The sequence below is a fragment of the Podarcis muralis genome, chromosome 3 (assembly GCF_964188315.1).
Source record: "Podarcis muralis chromosome 3, rPodMur119.hap1.1, whole genome shotgun sequence".
NCBI lineage: Eukaryota > Metazoa > Chordata > Lepidosauria > Squamata > Lacertidae > Podarcis > Podarcis muralis.
Genome location: NC_135657.1, coordinates 106,103,111 through 106,128,746, shown reverse-complemented (window position 1 = coordinate 106,128,746; position 25,636 = coordinate 106,103,111). Strand labels below are relative to the sequence as shown.

Below are 25,636 nucleotides of genomic sequence, written 5' to 3'. Positions count from 1 at the left end.
AAGTCTCTCCCATCGCTACCTAGATGCGCTGCTGTTGAGCCTGGGATGTTTTGCATGAGAAACAGGTGCATGCAGCTACAGCCCTTCCTAAAAATGCTTCTTGGGAAATTCCAGGAGAGCTATATAGTTTAAAATAAATAAATGGAGGAGGAAGAGGAACACGTGCTCCAGAACTGTTTTCCGCTTGTCTCGTGGTGCTCTCTAGGCATGGGTGTGAGCAGCTTTTTGTTTGTACCACCACTTTTTCCAGGAAAACCTGCTGAAAATAATAATTGATCCCCCCCACAGTGGGTTTTCTGGGGCAGGGGAAGCGGCAAGACAAGCAAAAGTGTGGATGAGCCCTTTGTTAGGGCACGAAGGTACTTCGTGGCATCATCTAGCTAGCAGCTCCCAAGGCATGGGCTTTCCATTTTGCATTTCGAATAACCCCATGCCATTCAGGAAGAATACACCTAGACCAGGGTTTCCCAACCTTGGGTCTCCTGCTGGGTTTTTTGGACTACAACTCCCATCATGCCTAGTTGGCAGGACCAGTGGTCAGGATGATGGGAGTTGTAGTCCAAAAAAAAACAGCTGGAGACCCAAGTTTGGGAAACCCTGATTAGACATTTGCTGGCTTTTAACACTTAGGCTTTCCTGTGCTTCCTGCTGTGTTTGGGACTTTTTAGTTTAGAGAAAAGATGAGTGAGAGGTGACACGATAGAAGTTATAAAAGTATGCATTGCATGGAGAAATTGGAGAAGGAAAAGTTCGCCGCTGCCCCCCGCTACCTCCTCTTATAAACACTAGAATTTGTGGACCTCCACTGAAGCTGAATGTTGGAAGATAAAAGAAAGCACTTTGCCATTCAGTGCACAGTTAAACTATGGACCTAACTCCCACAGGAGGCAGTGATGACCACCAACCTGGTTGGCTTTAAGAGAGGATTGATGGAGAGAAATACCGTATTTTTCGCTCTATAAGACGCACTTTCCCCCTCCTATAAAGTAAGGGGAAATGTGTGTGCGTCTTATGGAGCAAATACAGGCTGCACAACTATCACAGAAGCCAGAACAGCAAGAGGGATCGCGAAAGCAGTGATCCCTCTTGCTGTTCTGACTTCTGGGATAGCCGTGCGAAGCCTCTTCAGGGTAATGGGAGGAACATTCCGTCTGCCCTGAAGAGCTTGGCATGGCTATCCCAGAAGCCAGGATAGCAAGAGGGATCGCTGCTTTCGCTGCACAACGATCCCTCTTGATGTTCTGACTTCGCTTCGCTGGAGAGGCACTGCGCAGAAAGGGAGAGAATATTTTTTTTCTTGTTCTCCACCTCTAAAACTAAGTGCGTCTTATGGTCGGGTGCGTCTTTTAGCATAAAGAATACGGTAGCTTTAAAAGAATGCTGGTGGTGGCAACTGGCCATGACAGCTATGCTCTGCCTCCGCAATCAGAGGCAGTAACACTTCTGAATGTCACTTGCTGGGAAACACAGGAGAGAGTACTCTTGTGCTCGAATCCTTGCAGGATGCCAGACAAGATGGGCCATGGGCCTGATCTGGCGGACGTATATTCTGGTCTGACTGTATTGTGGATTGCTGTAGTGACTGTATTTAACATCTGTGCTTTGAAGTTTTGTGCATACAGCCCCGAGTATGTACAGTGGTACCTTGGGTTAAGTACTTAATTTGTTCCGGAGGCCCGTTCTTAACCTGAAACTGTTCTTAACCTGAAGCACCACTTCATCAAATCTATACCCATAGAGCATCACGCAAACACTGGAGGCCATTGGTTTTACCCATGTAGTTAAAGGTAAAGGTAAAGGTACCCCTGCCCGTACGGGCCAGTCTTGACAGACTCTAGGGTTGTGCGCTCATCAAGAGGCCGGGAGCCAGCGCTGTCCGCAGACACTTCCGGGTCACGTGGCCAGCGTGACGAAGCTGCTCTGGCGAGCCAGCACCAGCGCAGCACACGGAAACGCCGTTTACCTTCCCGCTATAAAGCGGTCCCTATTTATCTACTTGCACTTAAGTGTGCCTTCGAACTGCTAGGTGGGCAGGAGCTGGGACCGAAAGACAGGAGCTCACCCCGCCGCGGGGATTCGAACCGCCGACCATGCGATCGGCAAGTCCTAGGCGCTGAGGTTTTACCCACAGCGCCACCCGCGTCCCATGTAGTTGGAGGCCAATAAATACAGCTGGTGTAATTAATGTTTAAAATGCAGTGCATTGGTTTTTATTATGCATTCTGCATTGTTGTTTTCGTTTGCATTTTTATGTTATGAACCACCCTGAGATCTATGGATGAAGGGGTGGTATAGAAACATAGCTGTCAACTTTCAGATTTGAAAATAAGGGATCAGCAGCTTCACCTGTCCTGGGGACAGTCTACAGGATATCTAACAACCCGGGATAGCAGCGGGAAACGGTGCTGGAATAAGGGAATTTCCTGCAAAGAAAGGGAAGGTTGACAGCTATGTATAGAAATCAAATAAATAAACAGTATTCTGTGTTAGCCGTTTCAGAGCAGCACTAGTAATCTATGGCAAGGATTGTTTTCAGCAGACAAAACTGATGCTGAAAGGGTTTTTCTCAGAGCAGAAAGTTTGAAAACCACTGCCGCTTTGCTGTTCACAGCCAGCAGCAAGGCTTGAAAGGCAGTCTGTCTCGGCCGTAAGAATACTTGAGGTAAAAGCAGACTGGGAAGGAAGGCCTCAATGGGGAAGAAGAGAAGCAGGACTTCCACTTGCTGACTCTTGCCTTGCTTCCTCCTCCGGCCTTATGGCTGCTTTTGAGGTTACATTTCATGGATATGTGATTGATTCATATCCGTCACAGTGCCTTGCAGCATTATTCATTCAGATTTCTATATAAATTGCCCAACAACAGGCTAATAAATTTACATGCTTATCCTCCTCTACTGCAACAATACTGTTGGGTAAGTAAAGCTGAGAATTAACTTCCCATAGATCACTGTAAGGATGCTAGACTAGATGGTCTAATCCAGCAGGTTTTTTTTAAATTTCACCTAAGGGTACAGAGCGAGCTTATTGTTATACCAGGCATATTAACTGGGGGGGGAAGTGGTAGCATGAGGAAGCCTTCCCATTAATCCCAAGCAGAAGGTAAACATTTTCCACCGCTAGTTTCATCATTTAGGGTCAAAGACAGCTCCATTTTACTACCTGAAGCTCAAAACAGAAAGATCAGAACATGTGGAGCTTTGTCTCTCCCTGTCTCTGTTGGTATGATTAGAAAATATAATTATCACCCTATACCTGGACTGTAATAAGAGTTTCACATTACATTTTTAACATGTGCTATTCACACAAAATGTGTGTTTCTTTCAACCCCTAAAAATGTGACATTTGCGCTTCTGGTTCCAAAATTGTGTGCCAGGGCACATACAGGAGGACTTGACATGAGTGTCCAGAAATTAAGCTGCCATGTTTTATGCATTCACCACTCTAAACCCATTACAGTAATGGAGGCCTAGGCAGCCTTGATTTCCCACGACTACCAATATAAGGGCAGTGACATCACTGCAAAAGGTTGAACTGAGATTCCTCAACACAGCCTGCAGTACAGCTAACAGGGATGAGAGAACGCAGAATAACCACCACTGCCAAAAAACACAGTCTCGCCCCTGACCTCTGACTGACTATCCAAAAACAGGAGAGTGGGGTGCTGGGAGGCAAAGAACTTTTTGCAAGTAGGATGTCTGCCTGGTTTTTTAATTTTTTTAATTAGAAAGAGAGGGAGAGGGATGACTGAAACTATGGTATGTGTCTCTGTCTGCATGTTTTGAGGTGGGGTGGAGTGTGTGTCTAATTTGAACCAAGAAAAGGTGTTTGGGGAAACCTGCATCGATGCACAACAAAGAGGCGTTTCTTATTAACATATTTATTTGATGTTTGTCCCACCTTTGGATCCAGAAGGATTCCCAATGCTTCCATTAAAATAATACAATATAATAACGCTATCACATATAAACGTGCATACAAAAACGAATCTGCCTTGGTTGCTAAATGCATACATGATAAACATTCTTTCACTTCTGTGTATGAGATTGCCCTAACTCCCTCTTTTATCTGACAGCAAAGTTCAGGAGAGGTTTAGGGTTCATCCACACCGACTTTTGCTCCGAGTGATTAGTTTCAGTGCCGAGTCTGTGATTCTACTGGTTAAGTTTTCTTCCCTGTTCCACTGGGTCACAGCGGAGCAAATCTGAACCTCAGTTGAAGGATCCATTGAATGTTAGTGCGTGGGACATAATTTGTCATAGACTTGACTGGATCTCCACATTAACAGCCACCATGTTTAAAGTTTTTTATGTCTATCTACCCACTAGTAACGTCTGCGGAAGGTTCTGCAATCTTCCAGTTCAGAAGGAAATATTTCACTTGGCCAACCTTTTTGGTCCAGGAGCACAACTGGATTGGGGGGGGGGGGATGCTTTGGGCATCACCTACTCTGGTTGCTTCTCTCCCCGCCCAGCAAACTCTCCACACCCCTAAGACAGAAAGAGAGACAGCACAGGCACACATTGCTTTTCCATGGTATCTGTGTGAATATCAGATCCAATAGAATTAAAATATATCCTTTTGAATCTGCATGATTTTACAAAAAACAAACAAACAAACAAAAAACAAACAAACAAAAAACCACTGTAAAATTAAAACTTACATTGGTAAACTGCGCAGTAAAAATCACAGATCTGGTGAATTCCAGGACCACAAAAATATTGACCCACGGAATAGGTCCTCAGTTCTCCACCAACAAATCAATGTAAATACATAAGTAAACACAGAGGTAACCTACAATTACCCAAAGCAGCCATTGAGTGGTGGCTTTTGTCTATTTCCTACTGTAGGCCAGTGTCAGATGTTGGTATTGGCCTGTTTTTTCCTGTTTATGGTTATAACTGGATCACTTTAGGTCTGTGGAAATACAATTTGTATACCAGCCTATGAGAACTATAGATTTGCAGGGATCCTGGAAAGGACTTTTACACTGGTGACCCTCATCCAATTCCTAATGAAGTTTTGATGTGAAGATGCACTTGTTCTCTGCCACTTTTGTGGAATGATTTTAACTGGGCTGTGGAGGTGGTGAATCTGCTTTTATTCAGCAGTATTGTTCTATGACTGAACAGAGCAGAATGCTTTTATGGCTATTTTATGAGTATTAGAATCATAGAATTGTAGAGTTGGAAGGGACCACAAGGGTCATCTAGTCCAACCCCCTGCAATGCAGGAAACTTTTTGCCCAATGTGGGGCTTGAACCCACGTCCCTGGGAATAAGTGTCTCATGCTCTTCTTGAATGCTTTAAAATTTTAAACTATGTCATTTTTATATTGTTGCTATGTGTTGTTTCATTCACACATTGTGCTTTGTGAGGATACTTTCTTGAAAAGGGGGATTAAAATCTATTCAATTGGATTAAATTAAAATTGCACAACTGCGTACCTTCTGGAGAAAAGACTTCCAGAAAATTTTCTAGGAATAAGATCATGGAATTCATAGGAACTTGGGCATAGTTAATTTGGGAAGTGAATATCTGAAAGTATAAACTAATAAATACAATAGTGCGTAGGAAGAATCCCTGTCATCAGCATCCCATTAGCCTGGATGCGATATAGCATGGTTAGGAAACTAGCAACAAAGCAACCCGAGTCAAAAAAAGGTAGTGATTAGGTAGGAGTGTTCTATGTGCTCACCAGAAGTTTCTAGGCACCTAATTTGTAATAGCAGATATTAAGCGTGACTGTGCTACAGGAAAAGACCATGAATATTCCCATTCCACAGAGCCTTCTTGCTTTTGTCATCTGCATTGTTAAATACCTTCAGGGAAAATGGTAATATACCTTGGAATCTTATGTCTTCACATCTGCCCAACCCTGACTTTCGAAATGCACTTACTTTTGACATTTCTTTCCTAATAATAGCAACAGAAGCATAGCAACAGAAAGACACGAGGCATTTAATTTCTAATGTAAATATTACTTTCCTAATGTACGCAGGCACTGCAGATGTGTGAACCTTAAGACACTAAGTACCCAGTGAAGTAACACAGGCAAACGGCATGGTTGCATTCCTTCACTGTTGAGCATTCATCTTGGTTTACTTGCACAAGTTTACATAGAGGTTAGATTATGTCTAGTATTTATTGAGCATTTGTTCAGATTTATGTGGAGGTTGTGTTATTATGAGCATTCATCCCAATTTGCTTGAATAGTGTTTATATGTTACTCGTTTGCTCATCAAAACCTTTTCAGTACATTTATGTCACTTTCCTTACCACAATGTTTGGGGTTTTTTTAGTGTCTTTGTTGTGGTAGTATGCCAAAACACTTTAATATACTTTAATTGTACAAACCTTAATTTCTGGTACACGCTTTAATTCCTCCTACATTTCTGGAGGCAACCTTTGTCAGCCAATGATGACAACCGCATTTTCAGGAGCCATTAGGAATTTCCAAAGGCATGTAACATCTCTCTGAATATGGCAACTCCTGGTGTAATTATTTTCTTAGTATTCATAGTTGATTTTTAAGATGATCTATGAGAAATAATAATAGAAATCAGAAAGAAGAGTAACAAAAATCAAGAGGAAAAACTTGAAACATTTTGAGTGGGGACCCAGATAAATCGTCCCTTTACGTAGTACAAAACAACTGGGAAGTACATGAGTTTCCAATAATTAAACTGTGTCTCCGTTGTTGAAGACCTTGGACTTCTGAGGAACCATTAAAAATCCAGACTTCTGTTATATTTATTCTCTATGTTAATTCATTTAGATGGATACAAGTTTAGTATATGTCTGTCCCATGAATAATAATAATATTTATACTCTGCCCATCTGGCTGCGTTTCCCCAGCCACTCTTGGCAGCTTATAGCATACATAAAACATAGTAAAATATCAAACATTAAAAACTTCCTGATACAGGGCTGCCTTCAGATGTCTTCTGAAAGTTATGTAGTTCTTTATCTCCTTGACATCTGAAGGGAGGGCGTTCCACAGGGAGGGTGCCAGTACCAAGAAGGCATTCTCCTGAAAACACAGGATGCAACCCTGCACTTAACTTTGCATACTTAAGCTTAAGGGTAAATCCCACTAGGATCAGCAGGAAGGATATGAGACACATGTATAGGATCGTGGCACACATCTCATTTGTTCCAATGAGTAAGAATGTCCGTATAACCGTTAAGTGCTGAATTAACATACTGAGGCTTGGGGCACCTGTTCTTTTCCCCAGAAGTGGGGAATTTCATTCTGTGAAGGCTTTCCCTAAGGTGCTGGTGAGGGCGAAATTGCGCTTGCCAGAATCTCGACCCAGCAACACCCCATTGCCAGGCAGGTACCATTGAAGAAACATAGGGAAATGATGTCCCTGGGATATAGCTTGCTTCAAAGAAATGAATAAAAATGTTGCCTATTGACAGCTTAGGGGTGAGGGAAAGGCCTCACTCCTCAACAGCATTTGCTCACTGTTTATTTGTATTTATTTACTGCATTTAAACACCACCTTTATTTTCCAAGGAGCTCAAGGTGGTGCAAATGGTTCCCCCTCCATACACACACACACCATTTCATCTTCACAACAATCCTGTGAGGTAGGTTAAGGTTAGGTGACGCAGTTAGGCACACCAGGCCAAACTTGGGCCTACGAGGGAAGCCTGAAATGCCGCCTGGAGAGTTCAAGCCTGGTAAAAAAGGGGGGGTTAACGGGCTCTTTGCAAGCAACTCGAACCCAACTTCGCTCCCCGCCATCCGAATTAACATCGAAATCGAGCTAAGCCTATTGTTTAGCAGCTCTGCCATGACCCGAAACTGACCTACTATTCCTAGGCTTTAAAAGGGGGCGCGGTGCTCAGTGGAAGCTTTTGAGGTGTTTACTTCTTGCAAATAAACTTATCGAAGTAGGTTTCTCCTTTCCCCTCTTTCTTTCTTTCTTTCTTTCTCTCTCTCTCTCTTGGTGGGGGAACAGAAAAGCGAAGAAACCCAACTGTGCAGATTAGGGGCCAAGAGAAGTGGGGGGTAACCAAGGATTTCGGGTGTCACCTTTGGATGTGACCTCCTTGGTGTCTCTTCCCAAAATAAAGGGCTGGTTTCCAAACGCGTAAACCTGACGCTGAAGCGGCATAATCCTGATCGCGCAGATAAAAGAGAGAGAGAGAGAGAGAGAAACAATCGCTGTGCTCCCCTGCTTTTTAAAAAATAAATAAGTAAACTCGGATCTTGCACGCCCTCTTGGCGCGCGATCAAAAGGCGCGCACAGGTTGCGCTTTGCTCAACGCGGAGCAGGGCGTGTGCCTTTGGAGCGTTCCCGCCTTCTTCTCCACCCCCTTTCCTTCTCCTCTTTCTTCTCCTTCTCCTTCTCGTCGGTACGATCTTCGCGACTCCAACTGAGTCACGCAACTCAGGTGCCCGGGAGGACCCAGCATGGGCTTTGCGTCTTGCTCCCTGATTTCGGGAACAGCAACTGCTCCGCTCCGCTCTGGCCCCGCGCGATCCGAGGCAACCAGCGCCACCACCACTACCGCTCGCCTTTCGGTCGCTGCGACTTCGCTGAAGCGATAGCTATCTCCTCGAAAAGCCAGCCAGACCAGTTGGATGCCTTCTTGCGCTGCAGGTCCCTCTCGTCGGAAACTTTCGCCTGCTGCTCATCCCCGCTCCGGCTTGCTCGACTTCGAAAGCGCCCCGGACCCTCCGCACGGCTCGGCGGCCGGCTCTCCTGCCAAGCAGATGGCTAACCCGAACGCGCTCTCCAATGGACACCTGCACTGCCGCCAGAACGGGCACAGCTTATCCAAACGGGACGTTCGCAAGAAAAACGGGGTGGTTAAAGAGACCAAGGTGAGCTTTGCATTTCCGGTCCCACCTCTGGGACCCTTGGCTAACCAAACTAAGCCATATACTTTTAAGCGTTCTACTTGTGTGTAGTGGGGCGATTTAGCTCTCTCCCCCCCCCCCTAAAAATAATACACTGCACATGGGAATGGGGTCAACTCATCTTTTCTAACGCCCCAGCATCTTCAGGGCAGAAAGGCTTGATTTGCATCTGTTTTAGGCCCATTTCCCCTTCCCTGCCCTCCTCTTTCTGATTAGTTTTTAGCATGGCATATAAGCTGTTATACACATTTTAAATATATGGTTATTCTCCTAGAAGCTCATATGGGGGTAGCGCATGAGACTCTTAATCTCAGAGTGGTGGGTTCGGGCCCCCACATTGGGCGAAAGATTCCTGCAATGCAGGGAGGTTGGACGAGATGAATCTGGAGGTCCCTTCCAACTCTACAAATCTACGATTGTTGGTAGCTTGAAACACTGCTTTTGTTTAAAAAACAAACAAACTGAAACATCTCTTCTCCCGCCCCCAGCATATGAATGTAGGATGGTCTTACTGTTTTGATTGTTGCATACAAAAATGAGGGGCAACTTGTATGTGATACGTATTTGTCCCAGTGTTTGTTTCACAGCTGGACTCCAGGTCAAGGTTCTTGTTAAACTATACTGTCCTCATTTGATGTCTCGTTGAGTTGCCTCCTTTGCTTTATCTTCCTCTGATTCAGCTCTCACACCTCCCCAAAGTTTTCTGACAGGTTGCCGGGTGTCAGCTTGCAAAACAGGTCTTTGCTGAAGTTTGAGAAGCAGGTGTGGGTGGGTTGGAGGGAGGGAGGGCTCTTCCCCATATAAGAAAAAAAACACAATGCTTGTGTGGTTGTGGTGAAGATGAAAGTGGGACATGGTGAAGTTTCCCATATCTGACCGCTGGTCCACCTAGCAGAGGCGGATTTAGAGCTGTGTGACCGGTTCCGCCACACTGGGGGCCGAGCCTAGGGGGCGTCACAACTATGACGTAGCAAATTGAACAGAATGGAAGGCTGTGTGCCGAATTTTGGCATCGCACAGGGCCGAAGTTGCCCCTGCATCAAGCTTAGTGTGGTCTACATGATTGGTCTTCAACCAGTGTGTTTGGAGTCACTAATGCGTTGCAGCGACATACTGCCATACAAATAAAGGGTGTGTGCATATTTGTGTGTGTGTGTGGTCTCCAAACGCATGTTTGGGTTAACAGTGGGCCCCAGATCTGAAAAGGCTGAAGACTACTGCTGCAATGATGGTTAGTACTTCTTCAGAGCTTCAGACACACGTCTTTCCCACCTGGAATTGGATGGAAACTTCATTCCCTTTGCATCCAAAACACTTGCTCTTAACACTGAACTACAGCCATTTTTTCCCCTCAAGGCAGGAGGTGGGGAACCTGTAGCCCTTGTGATGCTGTTGGGCTATAACTCCCAGCCTCTCCAGCCAGACTGCTCTATGGTCAAGGATGATGGGAGTTGCAGTTCAAAATCTGGAGGGCCTAAGGTGAAAACCGAGTTTCTTTCTAATAAGTCAAAGCTTCAAGAGGTAAGAAATAGATTGTATATGAGACTTCAAGTGCTGTGGTTTTGTTCAGTGAAGTTAAAAAAAAGGTGTTGGTTCACACGCTAGTGTTGCTTGTTGAATAGTATCTTGTTTCTTACTTGTGAAGAAGCAAAATACCATGGTGGTAGAACAGCTGTTGATTGGATTGCTTTCCAAACTTGGAGGCTTTCCAAACACAAACTTCCTATCTAGAGTCTCTTCCTACTGTGAACTGCATACACGGCTATGCTTATTAAGTAGACGCACCCAATGCCTTGTCCAAGGAGTGTCTATGGGTGTCTCCTGCTTGCTTGGCATAAAACCTTAGTGTGAAGATGGGAGGGAAGAATACTTGTGCAACTTATGTGGAGGGATGTTCTGGGTGACTTCCGTTCAGTCTGAGAGGTTCAGGATTTTGATACTGGGCTCAGCCAACAGCAGAACAATGGGAAAGGACTCTGTGCAAGGAAAGAAATCATTCAGCAAATCTATTGATCTGCCTTAAGGGAGATACAGGCAGCCAATCAAATTTAACATACACCCCCTGGCTATTTTTTTGGCTTAATGGAAGTTTGTTGGGGATGTATCGCGAGCATGTACTGGATATTTCCAGTATAATATAATCATCACTGCCTATACCTTTCTGCATTTCATTTCCTTCTGTCCTCATTGCTTGCTGCTCCTGCCCCAGTTGTGTATATTGCGGGTGAGTAATCTGTGGTCCTCCAGATATTGCCAAACTAGAACTCCCATGAACCCTTGCCAGTATGGCCAGTGACCAATGAGGATAGGAGTTGGTGTTGTAGGGTTCCCCATCTTTGGTGTGCGAGCGTCTTATCTGAAACTCAGGATTCCTGCGTTTGACAACGTGGACTGTAGTTCATTCAAGCTTATGTCACAATGTGTTAGTCTTTAAGTTTCCGTCTGTTGTAGCAAAAACAACTTTGGATATTCTCTGTAACCTTTTACTAGTAATGTGTGGCACAACTCTTCATCTACTTCCTGATAAGCCTAGAACACTTTCTGAACTCTTCTTTGCCCCTTTGCTATTCTGTGAGCCTTTAGGATAACTAATTTTTGACTCAACTGTTTCTGGAGTCTGTGTACTCCCCATTTCCTGTTACGAAGCTTGGTTTCAGATGAGAGCAGGGTCACCTGCAGACCATACCTTTAAAGCACATGGCTTTCCCCCAAAGAATCATGGGAACTGTAGTTTGTTAATGTTCTGGGAATTGTTGCTTGAAGAGGGGTAAACAGTTGTTCCCAGGATTATTTTTGAAACCCATGAGCTTTAGATGTACAGTATGCGGTGATTACAAATGGCAATGAAATTCTCCCTTCCCATCAGAATTCTGTGTGTATGCTTCAAGTCTGAGTGACACTACCTAGAGCGTTGCGTAAAGGAAAATGTGTTGTTAAAGCACAGGTGGTTTGATGAAGGTTGTAACGGTGCATTCCTTATAGCACTGAACTGACATTTTTATAGTATTGGGCTAGACTGAAAGTCTGTTCTCAACGGTTTTGCCCATTGTTTGCTCTGAGACACTGAACCAATACCATTTTAAGTGATGCAGCAGTCACATCAACTGGAATGCCAGCCTCAAACCAGTCAAGGATCTGCTGCTCTCTTTTGCCAAAAGAGGACATAGCTGTGTTGTAGCCTCTTTGATGTCGTTCCACCTTGCTTCAACGCTGTCTCTGGGGCAGTTCAGTAGTGCTAGTTTGACGGAATCAGAGAAGCGTTCACAAAGTTCAGATATGACTGATGGGTAGTGTTGATTCGAGGCCTCGCTTTGGGCTATGGGTCTTCTGTGGCTGGAGAAGGATCTTACTCATCACTGGGGAATGATCCATGTCACAGTCTGCATCATGGTAGTTCCATGTAACAGTGCCAATCACCTGGTGACAAGTCTAGCCCACGGTGTGACCTGGGATGTCTCCAGGACAGTCACTGTTTTGCCTTGATAGAGGAGAGCATGCTTGTGATGCAAAGGCTGTGAAAGCAGCACAGTTCAAACAGCCTTTGTCTGTTCTCGTTCATGCTGTCAATACCAAAGTGGCCTACAGAGTTGTCTCATATGTGATGATCGCCCTCAACTCTGCCACAGAAATATCCTAGCAGGAATAGGCGCGACCAGCCTGGTCTAGTTCCTCGTTTAATAGGTCTTTGGACTGTATGTCAGAGCACATACTGGGAGCATAAATGCTCAAGATGTTAACTGGACTGGAAGTGATTGAGAGATGAACGGAAAGCAAGCATTCTGAACCCTCAGTTGGCAGTTCTGTTGCAGACAGAAGGAAGTTCCTTACTGCTAATCGTATGCCATGAATATGTGGTACTTCAGGATGCCCTCCTTGCCAGAAAAAGGTATAGCTCTCCTCTCACAGGCTGCTATTCAAAGAAAGTCTGGTCTCCTGTAAAGTGTTGATGAAAGAGTTGAACATTTTCGGCTCACAGTCAATGATGGCCATCTGTATGTTGTTTCTTTTCTTTCTTTATTGCCTTGTGCAGTTTTTCAGGTAGATAGTGGCGGGTCAACATTAAGGCTGCCTGGCTTAAGCCAGGCAGTAGCTGACACTGAGACATGATGAGCTCTCCCACTGCCAAAAGCAACCGATAGCACTTGTACCTTATGCCAATCAGATTAGAGCTTATAATTTGTGGCGGCTGCCTCCCACATTGCTTTTGCTGTGCTAGCAGCACCAAAGTGACCTTTCTGGGGTGCAAGCCTGAGCAGTGTATATGGAGGTCCTGGGCTGCTTAGACAACAAGACTCCTCTCTCAGCCTCACTGATGTGGTCCAGAGGGAAGTAGAGCAATACGTTTGGCACCGGCTTGGCTGCAGGAGTTGCCAGAAGGAGGCACACATGGCACCATCCAACCACCTGTCCCACTGTCAAATGCTGGCTGCTTCTAGGATCCACAGGTGACAGCTGAATGCAGGATGAGGACCAAAGGTGGGCAAATTATCCCAGAAGAAGCATGATGTGTGGTCCCCCCTCCCACCAGAGGTACTAACCCTACCCTAAAACCCCATACACCCCAGGAGAGGATTAGGGTTTGGGGAATGTGGGCTGTGAGGAGTGTGTGTTTCTAAAAGGTTGCTCTAGACACAGGTGTTTCAAGAGGAAAGAGCCAAAGGACACCCCTCACCCTCCTCTGCTCCTTTGCCCACACTGCAGAATACGCACACATCACTTACTTATGTAGCTTTCAAATTGTCAGTGGTTTGGAGTGGACAGTTCCACTGTAAACCAGCCGGTGCTATAGGAACGTAGGAAGCTGCCTAATGGTTAAATTGTTCCACCTAGTCCAGTATTGATTCTAGTCCAACTACTGCAGAGTCCGAAACAGAGCTCCAGCATCACCTGCTATCTGATGCTTTATAGAACAGCACAGGCATGTTCCAGGCCTGAACAGGCCCTTTTAATGTCTGGGTGGTACACTGCAACTTTTTGTTGCAGGTCGCACTTGTTTTTGTTGGATTAAGTCATTGGTTCTCAAGCTTTTTTTCCCTCTGAACCACACTTTCAGAATAAAAATAGGCTTGCGCCACACCAAAGTTTTTATTGATAGGAAAGACACTGGAAAACAAAAATAAACAGTGCTTCGCAGTGCTTGATTCTTAATGTAGAACACAACTGAGCTTCTCATATGATCATGGGACACCCAGGAAGTGCAGCTATGTAAGGACATGAATCATTCCCCAAATATAATATTGATTGTCCTTGAATCTTCCTGCCACACTTGCAATCCTCAAAGTGCCACACCCTTTGAGAACCACTGGATTAAGTGCTGCTAGGACCTTGGTTTGAAAGAGACCTGGAGATCCCCTGCTGAAGAAGACATGCTTGCAGACAAGAGTTGCCATATTTTGATTTCATAAATATTGTTTGAGATCAACAGGTTTTCCTCACTTGCCAGGCTTTGGGAAGGGAGTAAAGGGCTCTGACAGCATCCCAGAGCTCTCACACCACCTTCCCAGACCCCAGTAAACAGCCTCATGGGGAGGGCATTTTTGGGGGTTCCTGGCTTGTGCAATGTTGCCTTTGTGCAAAAACCCCCAGAGCCGAACCCTTGCACACATGGCAGGCCCACCGTACTCCTTTTCTCCTCCCATTATTTTTAGTTGCTGTTTTTTGCCTTTGGTGCACATGCAACAATGGACATGTTCAGTTCAGATGGTGGCTTGTTTAAATACGACAGGTGTCTTTGTCTCCCTTTTTGCCTAATGCAATTACAGGTGGAACCTGCCCCCACAAGAGATCATTTTGTCATGAGGGCTTGGCAAAGCAGAAGGAGGGACTAGCTATTTATGTAGGGCATCTCCAGTTATACAACCAATTTTTATGACTCCGCAAACTGCGGGGAAGAAGGTTTGAAGAAACCTTCGCAACCACTTAGTTTTCTTTTCGCAAGAGCTATGTGCAAAAATAAAAGTGTAACGTGATCACTGCCCAGAGGGCTGATAGCCTTCGTAAGATATGAAGAGGCCCAGCAATTGCCTTATGTACAGTCAGTCCTTCCAACTCTCTTAATCTGTTTGTGGCTGTTCTTGTTAAGGATCATCTTAATGTTGTAACATGGTGAGTTTAAAATGCATATGAGCGTTTTTAATTGATGTTCTCTGTGCTTACCTGTGAGGAGCAGACTGTGTTTGGAAACTGAAATGGATTAACGGAATGAGCCAGAGCCTACTGCTTTTCTCCATGCATCCTGTTTTTCCATTTGTTTTTTTCTGATCGGCTTCTTGGTGGCCTGCCTTCTTTTTTTGTGCAGGTATACTCTGCCTCTCAGAGAAATTAGATTTCATGATCTAATTGCCATTGTCTGCTCCCTTGACGGCTTTACGCAGGGACACATGAATCCATTTGCCAAGTTCACCACCACCGTCACTTCTCTCTGGCAAATGCCACAGGTCACCAGCACTCATTCACTGAGCTACAGGCTGCTACTTTCTCCCTTGACCCAGTGTTAGAAACTCAGATATATAAGCTAGGTGCCAAATGGCTCCTTAAACCAGGGTTACAGTCACCAAAATGGAATGCCTAGTGGCTTTTTTGGGGGCAGATGACTCAAAAGCCTTATACAGTCGTACCTTAGTTCTTGAACGCCTTGGTACTCGTATGTTTTGGCTCCTGAACGCCAAAAACTCAGAAGTAAGTGTTCCGGTTTTTGAACCTTTTTCGGAAGCCAGACATCCGACACGGCTTCTGCTTCAATGCAGGAAGCTCCTGCAGCCAAACAGAAGCCGTGCCTTGGTTTTTGAATGTTTTGGAAGTCAAACAGGATTACGTTCGAGAACCAAGGTATGACTGTATTTCAATACGACTTTTTGGTTTCTGAAATTCTTTTCGGTAAAATATAACAGATAGAATTCTACAGGATGTGGAATTAGTGTGTGAAAACAGTCAAGATCCAAGGATCCCCAGGCATGCTCTCCAGATGGTAGAGATGTGAGGCACCATCCTGGTGCCCAGGCATCTTAAGTTGATTGCAAGTGGCCAATACCCAGGTGCAATATGCACCTGGTGAATTTGGAACACTGCTCCTGGCACCACCATCGGGGCTCAGCATGTGTTGCATGCTTTCTTGGGAACTCATGGGTAACAGTAGCATTATTAAATCCGCCTTGCTGTGCCCCTGAGCTCAAGCTTCCCTACGCTGGAGTGCCCTTTGAGTGCAGAGGCAGAGAAAGCATCTGTTTCTCTGCACCCTCTCCGGCTTAGAAGTATTATGGGATGAGAGCTTTTTCTCTCATCCCACCATCCACTTTCCCAGCTATAGAGCCTAAGAGAGGAGCAGATCCACACCCCACACAAAAAAAACACCTCCTGTTACATCTCAGAGATGTAGCATGAGGCCTATGGAGTAAAAGGTCATGGTAACAACCTTTTTTGGGGGGCTGTGAGGGACAGAGGCAAACCCAGGTGGCAGAGGCACATTGGCTTGTCACCGTGCCCGATGGCATTCTGAGTTTGGGTTGCGTGTCAGGCACAGAGGCAGGTTAGTAACAGTGCAGCATCAGCCGCCCCCTTCCATTTCTGTGGCGTAATGGTTAGAGTGATGGACTCTGACCTGAGAGAGCAGGGTTTGAACCCCCACTCAGCCATGAAGCTCACTGGGTGACCTTGGGCCAGTCACCATCTCTTAGCCTAACCTGCCTCACCAGGGCTGTCGTGAGGATGAAACGTGGAAAAGAAAAACCATATTCACCACCTTGAGCTTCTTGGAAGAAAAGGCAGCATAGAAACCTAATTTTAAAAAACGGAGAGGGTTGTTGTTATAATCTGTCTTGCTTTGCTCACTGTGAGCTGCAGAAGGTCTATATATTTGCCTTTCCCCTTTATATAGCAGGGCTTTGTCATGAAGTCCATTGAGAGCGTTTGCTTCTGTATCTAAGTATTCAAATGGCTCAAGAGAAGAGACACTGCGCCATCAAAAATATTGGAAACAAGTAGATAAGTGAATAGTCAATCACTGCCTATTGAAGATGAGAAGGCGAAGCACTAGGATTTGGAGTGATATTTGTACAACAATAAGGGTTGTGGGAGAGGGGAGGAAGTCATAGCTGTCAACTTTTCCCTTTTCTTGCGAGGAATCCTATTCAGAATAAGGGAATTTCCCTTAAGAAAAGGGAAACGTTGACAGCTATGGAGGAAGTGAGACCCCTTCCATTGGCCTGCCTGGGACCAGCTTGAATATGGCTTCTCTCTTTCCATGGCTGTTCTACTGGGTCACCATAAAAATTTCTGTAACATTATTTAAATACAGTGGTACCTCGGGTTAAGAGCTTAATTCGCTCTGGAAGTCCGTTCTTAACCTGAAACTGTTCTTAACCTGAGGTACCACTTTAGCTAATGGGGCCTCCTGCTGCTGCCACACAGTTTTTGTTCTCATCCTGAAGCAAACTTCTTAACCTGAGGTACTATTTCTGGGTTAGAGGAGTCTGTAACCTAAAGCATCTGTAACCCGAGGTACTACTGTATTAGTAGCTAAATTGCCTCTATTTTCCCATGACTCAGGCATCTTTTCTTCTTTTTGCATCATGGCCTCTGCCTGTGTTTTGTTTTTATACTAATTTATAAAGAGTACACCTTGTATTCTCCAAGCCATACTGTGTTAGTAGCTAAATTGCCTCTATTTTCCCATGACTCCAGCATCTTTTCGCATCATGGGTAAGCCTCTGCCTGTGATGTATTTTTATATTAGTTTATAAAGAGTACACCTTGTATTCTTTTTTTATATATATAAAATATTTATTAGCGTTTTACAAAAAACATAGGTTTACAGAATAAAGGCAATTCAAACAAAAATTAACAAACTAAAAAGAAAACATAGAAAAGAGAAGAAAAAAGATAACAAGAAAAATACAGAAATTACCAAAAAATACATAGAAGAAAAAAGAAAAAAAGAGAATACAAAAAACAAATAACTAAGAAAAAAATTTAAAAATAAATCCATTTTTCAATATCTTTAAGCTCATTTACTTGTTTCCTTGACCTCCTCACTCCTCCCCTTTTTGTATTCCTATTTACAAAATCATTTCAGCAAATCCTTACCCTCTTTCATTTATCTTTACTCTATATCTTAACCTATTATAACTATATATTTTCATCCATTATCAATCCATATTTGCATATTCTTATTAACCTTATTACCAATACTGTACCACTTATTTTCAATCCAACATCCTTTTAACATTCATTAATTTTACAGTATTTCTGCAAATAGTCTTTAAATTTCTTCCAATTTTCTTCCACCAACTCTTCTCCCTGGTCTCGGATTCTGCCAGTCATTTCCGCCAATTCCATGTAGTCCATCACCTTCATCTGCCATTCTTAAATTATTACTTATTAATTAATTAGTTTCTTGATCAATTAATTCTTAATTAATTAGAGTTTAGGGACTGCTTGTATCAAAACACTTGTATACGACAGTACCTAGCGTGCCAAGCCAGCTTCGTCATTAAACTTGAATGAGTCGGTTAGGTTTTTATCTCTATCTCTTAAACACTTCCTGCTGCACTAGATGTACTATCAGGAATCTGTGTCCATGCTTTTACTGACACAAATGTGAGTTGCAACACCCTTTCACCGCTGACTTTTCCATAAGTTGGTGTGGGTGTTGTGAGCTATGAAGGAACCAGGCAGTGTTGAACCCCAAGGCATGGGACCTTTCACGAGAGGCAAAAGGGAGAATACCGTCTTAAAACAATGGGTTTTTCTAGGTGTTTACTGCCTTTCTCAGGTATGACAGAACTGGATGGCAGTAGGGCTTTATCCCAAAACATGGAGCACTGCAATGTCAAGGGATTGCCTCCACTTAAAATATGTCTAGTGAAATGCACACAAGGCAGTTTTGCACTTGTGAGGTTTGAAAACTTCTTAATGTATCTGACTACATGTCTCTTTTATGGCCTACTTTGCTTCTTCATATTCACTTTCCATGGTACACAGGATCACCAGTTGAATTAAGTGGAACAGGAATTCTTTATGCTCGGTAACCATAAAACTTGTAAAGCAACTGGTAAGGGTGGCTTAACAAATGCTTGCATAATTTGTCAGCTGTATTTTTTATTAGATGGTATTGTCAGTTTGTCCCTTACCTTGTCATATTCCCCACCTTCGCCTAATGTTTTTTGTACTGAAATCCATTGAACTGAACAATACTAGGTAGTACTTCAATAAGCTTGTTACAACTCATATCACATTCTCAATATAGGTTTGTGCGGTTGTATTCTTTGTTTCTGAACATGGTACAGGGTACTCAATATTCATATAACAAACAGAATCATGCTGTGTATGTGTGTGTAGATAGATAGATAGATAGATAGATAGGTCATTTGACTTCTACCCTTCAAATACAGTGGTGCCCCGCAGGACGAATGCCTCGCAGGACGAAAAACCCGCTAGACGAAAGGGTTTTCCGTTTTTGAGTTGCTTCGCAAGACGATTTTCCCTATGGGCTTGCTTTGCAAGACGGAAACGTCTTGCGATTTTTTTCGCTCCCCCCCCCCCTTTTTCTAAGCTGCTAAGCCGCTAATAGCCTTTTAGCCGCTAATAGCCGCTAAGCCGCTAATAGGGTTGCTTCGCAAGACGAAAAAACCGCTAGACGAAGGGACTCGCGGAACGGATTATTTTCGTCTTGCGAGGCACCACTGTACTTTTAGTTTATGAGATATATTTTTAAGAAGAGCAGTTTGTCAAACCCTAGATTACCAGCAATTCAAATTATTAAGGCTAAAGGTCTTCCAGGATTTCACAATACAATCCCTGGCTGTTGTTAAACAATGAGAAATAAGTTCTTTACTTTTCAAATCCTGTTATGTTTCCATAAAAAGATTCAAAACTGCCAGGTAGAAAGATGGAATAATAGTTAGAATAGAATAGAATTTATTAATTTCGGTCACAGACCAGTTGCAGCTCACATTCAGTAGCAGGGAAGTCATAAAACACGATAGGGATACATTTGAATTTGCAATTGGGTATAACAGGGGCAATACAGATATAGCAGCAGTTAAAAATATGTAAGTTAAATCTTAATCACTAAAATATAACCTAAAATTTTCATTTAAGGCCTTAGTCATTATGGTAGCACAGCTTGTTCCCTAAGTTTTATGGCAGTCGCACAGAATTTGGCCACCTTTGGCATGATCTCTGGAACCTTGTCCTCTACCAGAGATTTTAGACATTGAAGTTCGGACCCATTTGGAGATTTTTGTATAGCAGGGGTGATAAATCCCGAGCGTATATCCCCGTAGAAACAACAGCGTAACAAGGCATGAGAGACAGTTTCTACCTTCATCAAGCCACAGGGGCAGACTCGTTCCACGTATGGTTTACCCTTGAATCTGCCCTGCAATAAGGCAGATGGCAGCACGTTGAATCTAGCGAGGGTAAACGACTGCCTGTATTTAGGTATTTGTAATTTTGACAGATATTTTGCTGTGGTGAACCCTCTCTCCCATTGTCTTTTATTGCTGAGTGTTTATTCATCTCACTCACGTGACATTGCAGTTCCACATCCCAAATTCGTTGTGGATTATTGCTCTAGCTTTCTCATAACCTACAGCTGTTGGGGCCTGTGGGGAAAACCCCAAGCCTCTTAGCTTTTCGTGCAGAAATAATAGTTTATTTAAGTTATCCAAGAGATCTCAGTGAACACATTCCAAAATACAGCCATCTTTGAGCGATCCTGCCACATGTGTTTATACATACCCACTACGTGGCAGCTCCTCCAACACCGTGAAGATGCGCCTGGATACACAAAGGAGGGCTGTTGTGGAGTAAGGTACCAGCCACGTACAAACATTAGAGAGAGGTCTTAAGTTTGACTTGACAAAGACTTGTACGGGTTCATGGCCTGCAGACCATTCCACTGCTCGTCTACCTGTATGTCCCACCCTGACTTTTGACTCGGGCCCCAAAGGAGGCGTTAATAAGAAGTTCACCTTCAAGGGAGAGACCAGTGAAAATTTCCGTAACTCTTTCTTCAGGACCACTGCCGACTGCATGGGACTAGTTGCAAAAATTAGCATGTCATGAGTATAGAGCCCCAAATCAGTATAAAGCTCCAATCTTGACTGCTATAGTTCCCTCAAACATATGGCTAGTGGTTTCACAGTTAAAGCAAACAGTGGGAGCTGGGGACAGCCCTGCCTTGTCGACTTTGTGATAATTTCGCTGTATTCATCAAGAATAGCAGGTTACCTACCTGACAATAGTTACAAGATCACACTTGTCCTTGAAACATGTGATGTGTTGTGCCGGTGCCATCTCAATGTTAGAAGATTTTATTTACCTACTTATTTGCTTGTTCTGTATTGTGAGTGCTTCTTAATTTGATGGAATTGCATGCCTCATTTATTTTAAAATTTTAAAATAATTACCACCTATGTAAAGCAAAGTTCCCTGACACTTATAGGCCCAGGGGAACCTTTTGAAATTCAAGTAACTCTAGTGAGCACTACAAAATACACATTTTATAGCAGAAAACCAACAACTGGTGATGCTCAGAAACACACACCCCTCCCCCCCCAAAAAAGGTAACACACACACACCAAAAAAACAAATAGACAAAAAAAGTAGGCCACCCATCTCCCCAGCAAAAATAATAATATGAATTAAGTAAATATAAAAAATGGGTGATGAGCCTTGGTGGGTGGGTGAAGGTGACATAATGGCCACAAGCACCAGCTTTAGGATTTCAAACTTATGACAACAATAACCTAAAAGCTAGTGCATAGTATTCTTGTCAAAGGCCTATACCGCCATTGTGACCAGACAGTATTTGAATGCATTTCATTACCCACTAATAAAACATACAAGGATGAAAGGGTTTTGTGTATGTTCATCTTGCAACACAATGCATTACAACATTACCAGCCATACAAGTTAATTTACAGCTGGCATCTGTGGCGTTTGCTCATTTATTACAATGCATGTACATAGTTTATATGCTCTGGTAACCTCAAGGTTGGAGACTCCTTTGGTGCACTCTGTGGGGAAAGTGTTTGGAAACTCAGCACTGCGGAATGCAGTGGCAAGGCTATTAAACTGGTATCTGCTCAGGAGACTATATAACTTGGGTTATTTGGTTAGACAACCAGTACTTTCTACTAGCCTGGTGTCAGGTTTCACCATAATACTACCTTGGACTTCTTTATGAGCACCCACTGCTTGCAGCATTCTGCTTACTGACCAAGTTTCTATAATCCCTCCCTGGCCATGGAGAAAAGGGGAGTTAGTCTTTGGCCATCAAGATGTATCAAAGGCTTCTTCCAAACCTAGAGCCAGAAAGGAGATGAACCCTACTCCATCTTCATCTCTGTGATCATAGAGTTGGAAGATGCCACGAGGGAATGCAGGAATCTTTTACCCAACGTGGAGCTCAAACCTATGACCCTCGGATTAAGAGTCTCATGCTGTACCAACTGAGCTATCCAACTGAAGCCTGGATTGGTCTTGGCTCTGTGCTTATTAACAGCCACAACAGTGTCTGTCTTGGATCTCAAGCTTCAGAGATAGATGGAGGAGGCAAGGCATTTGCTGACTTGATCTGGCATGTGCTCCACACCCAAAATGCCCGCTGGACACAGAGACAAGACAATAAGGCAGTGCACCTCCCCCTTCCATTTCCAAGTGAAAAGGAAAAGGTGTGTGGATTTGCCCCCGAGTTTCACGGGTGCTCCTAGATTTGAGTGTCCAGGGATGTAGGGACAGAAGAAAATGATGTCTCTCTACTTCTCCCTTCCAAGTTAAGCTGGAGGTGTGTGGATTTGCTCCACCTTTGCACCCAAGCATTCTCATGTTGGAGTGCCCTTGGCTGCAGAGGCAGAGAAAGCATCTGTTCTCCACCCTTCTACAGCTTTTGAAATGTTATGGGGTGGGAGCTTTTTTCTGACCCACTCCCCTTTCTAGCCCCAAGCCTAGGGCCTAAGAAAAGACCAGGAGAACTTCATCTCATCTCTTCTTGTGTTTCAGAGTTGAAGTACAAGATCAGGAACAAGCCTGGGGGCGGGAGGAGCCATCCTGGCCATGACAAATATTTGGTTGGCAAGTGTGGTTAGCAAAAATGTGTTGACCCTGTGATGAAGCAAAAAATGTGAAGTACAGAAAGCCTACCCAATTGTAGATACCAAGCAAATAACAGACATCTCTGCTCATTGAATTTATGGCTACTAGTCGATATTTATAAACTGCTTCCCAACATGTTTCTGAAGTGGTGCACTTCTGAAACTCCTACTGAATATAGTAGGGCTTGTTAGTGAAACTTGTGCTGGTTATGGGAGAGGAGGCAGGAAACAGCAGTGAAAACTCCTTGATTGCACATCCAGGGTTAAAGTTACATCACCCGTTAACAAGCAGCGCTCAGTATATTATTAGGGACATATAGAAAGCACAAAACATAATGCAAGTGCCCTGACAGCTCCATCTCACGGCCCAACATCCAAGCAGCACACTCAACAGCATTGGTGCACAGCTCCATGTTATGGAGTGGTACCACTAAATGGCATAGAAATACATTTGCCCCGATTGAGGTGATATGCCAAAACGTATATTGTATTGTTGGGTGTATTGCATTTTCTGACCCATTTTTGTATTTTCAGCATTATTTTGAAACTTGGCTTCGAGTTTTCAGAGTGCTGCCCTTCTCTTTTATTTTGAGCTTTACTTGCCTTTAAATTATCTGGGCACTGGATGTCAGAATGTCTGAAGGAGTACCACTTAATGTGTATACCGCCACTGCCCCCAACGTTGGGGTCTGGCAGCTTGAGGTTTTCTGTAGATGCTCAGAATTGGGCCCGAACCATTTCCTTACTTGCAACTTCCCTTTGAAACTCCTTTTTGAAATAGGAATGTCTTCCAGGAGAAAGGTTAAGTCTTTTTTGTTTTTGTTTCTTATAAAAAAATTATATAGATTGATGCTGGTGCTGATTTTATTTATCTATTTTGTTAGTTTTGTTCAATTGAACTTTAAATGTTTTGTGGGTTGGGTTGTGGAAAAACAGAATAAAAAGATCTGTCTTGTGCTTCTGTAACCATCTATAGGTTAGCTTCCTCATTTGGTTTTATGTCTGTTTAACGTCCTATTTGTGTCTTTAGTCAGCTGATTACACGTTATGTGACTACATCAGTCTCTCTCTCATGGCTTTTTCCAGAACCCATGAATGTGGTTTCTGTCAACAACAGTATTCCTGCATTGTGTTCATTTGTATGTCTTGGACCCTTTTAGGAGCCTCTGCTTTGCTTTGCTTTGCTTTGCTTTGCTTTGCTTTTTTTTCTTAAACCCTAATCTGTGTAGTTCTAGGATCCTATAGCAAATAAATAGGGGGACATTGCCAACAAATACAGTAAATATTCACCCTCATGTCATTCTAAAGTTTGTGTAGAATGGGCCAAGATGCATAATGCAGCCTGTTCATAAGACATGCTGTTTGATCACACTCTGCCGACCCATTCATAAGTGAGAGCAGGATACTGAGAAATGTGTGCTCTTTCAGTTAGTGTTGTAGGTTTTCCAGGAAAAAATGTTGCATTTCATAATATTATTTTCAGTCACTGACATGTTTACATGATGGATTTCAAGCGTATTGAGTAATGCAAGTATGCCACATGGTTGATTAAACATCTCACTATCTAAAAGCAGCTGAACTACTAACATGATTTAATTAACGAATTGCCATTTGCTCCAATTGAGGGCTAAAGAGCAGTTTTCCCTGAGAAAAAAGCAGTGGGACTAAGAGGAAGTGTGGATAAGCCCTGTGTGGGAGCACATATAGTAGAAAACGTTCTGCTACACATCATCCTTTGGACCTTTCTAGGACAGTAAAACACTTTTCCATGACCATACAGAATATCCAGATAGCATGCAAACTTTTTTCTAAGTCCCCTTTCTAGTTAATGCACACATACACTTATTTCAAGACTTTCTCTAGACCTGGATTATGTTAAACGTAGTCACAAAACAAATAAAAGAGACGAGTGTGTGTATAACTGAAATCGCCACCCAAGTCTATTTAAAGTTTGTCAACATGCATGGGCTAAACTGTCTCTACTGTCCATGAATGTATTGCCTCTGCGTTCATAACTTTTTTAAAAAAAATGTGTGCAAGTCTCTAATCGTGTGTTTTTTATAGGTCTTTGAATTAAAACATGTCTCTGTTTCACATCAGGCCTGCATATATTATCATATAAAGATAGGCATATTGGATATATGTTAATAGCCCAGCAAATTTAAAAACGCCTTCCAAGTACAGTGGTACCTCGGGTTACAGACGCTTCAGGTTACAGACTCTGCTAACCCAGAAATAGTACCTCGAGTTAAGAACTTTTCTTCAGGATGAGAACAGAAATAGTGCAGTGGCAGTGGGAGGCCCTATTAGCTAAAGTGGTACCTCAGGTTAAGAACAGTTTCAGGTTAAGAACGGACCTCCAGAACAAATTAAGTTCTTAACCCGAGGTACCACTGTATATACACCTGACCAACACTCCTGCATTTCTCTGTGGAAATGTGTGATCAGGGTAGATTTAACTATGAAGAGTGCTGCATGATGGGCCAAAGCTAGTAGAATCTTTTCTGAGCAAACTTCAAGCGTACATTTCATCTGAAGCAAGTGCAAAGTGTTCCGTCTTTCTGAAGGGTTAATGTATCCACTAGCAGCTACTATTTAATATTATTATTATTTATTAAATTTGCATACTGCCCATCACATATAGTAACGCTCAGGACAGTTCGCAACA

At 43.4% G+C, this 25,636-nt stretch overlaps 1 protein-coding gene and 1 long non-coding RNA gene across 2 annotated transcripts in view; one reads left to right on the top strand and one right to left on the bottom strand.

Annotated features, from left to right (window-relative positions):
• Positions 1-3,870: 3,870 nt before the first annotated feature.
• LOC114593674 (uncharacterized) lies at positions 3,871-8,173 on the bottom strand. The gene is made up of 3 exons (XR_003705758.2): positions 8,042-8,173; positions 6,355-6,537; positions 3,871-4,487 (listed from the first exon to the last, which is right to left on the bottom strand). It is a non-coding gene; the product is annotated as an uncharacterized LOC114593674 (long non-coding RNA).
• A 145-nt stretch (positions 8,174-8,318) lies between these two features.
• Positions 8,319-25,636, top strand: part of SPTLC3 (serine palmitoyltransferase long chain base subunit 3) — a 61,939-nt gene continuing 44,621 nt past the window's right edge. Inside the window, exon 1 of the mRNA XM_028722245.2 lies at positions 8,319-8,836. Coding sequence (XP_028578078.1) covers positions 8,594-8,836 — 243 coding nt within the window. The 5' untranslated portion in view covers positions 8,319-8,593. The remainder of the gene's footprint in view (positions 8,837-25,636) is intronic.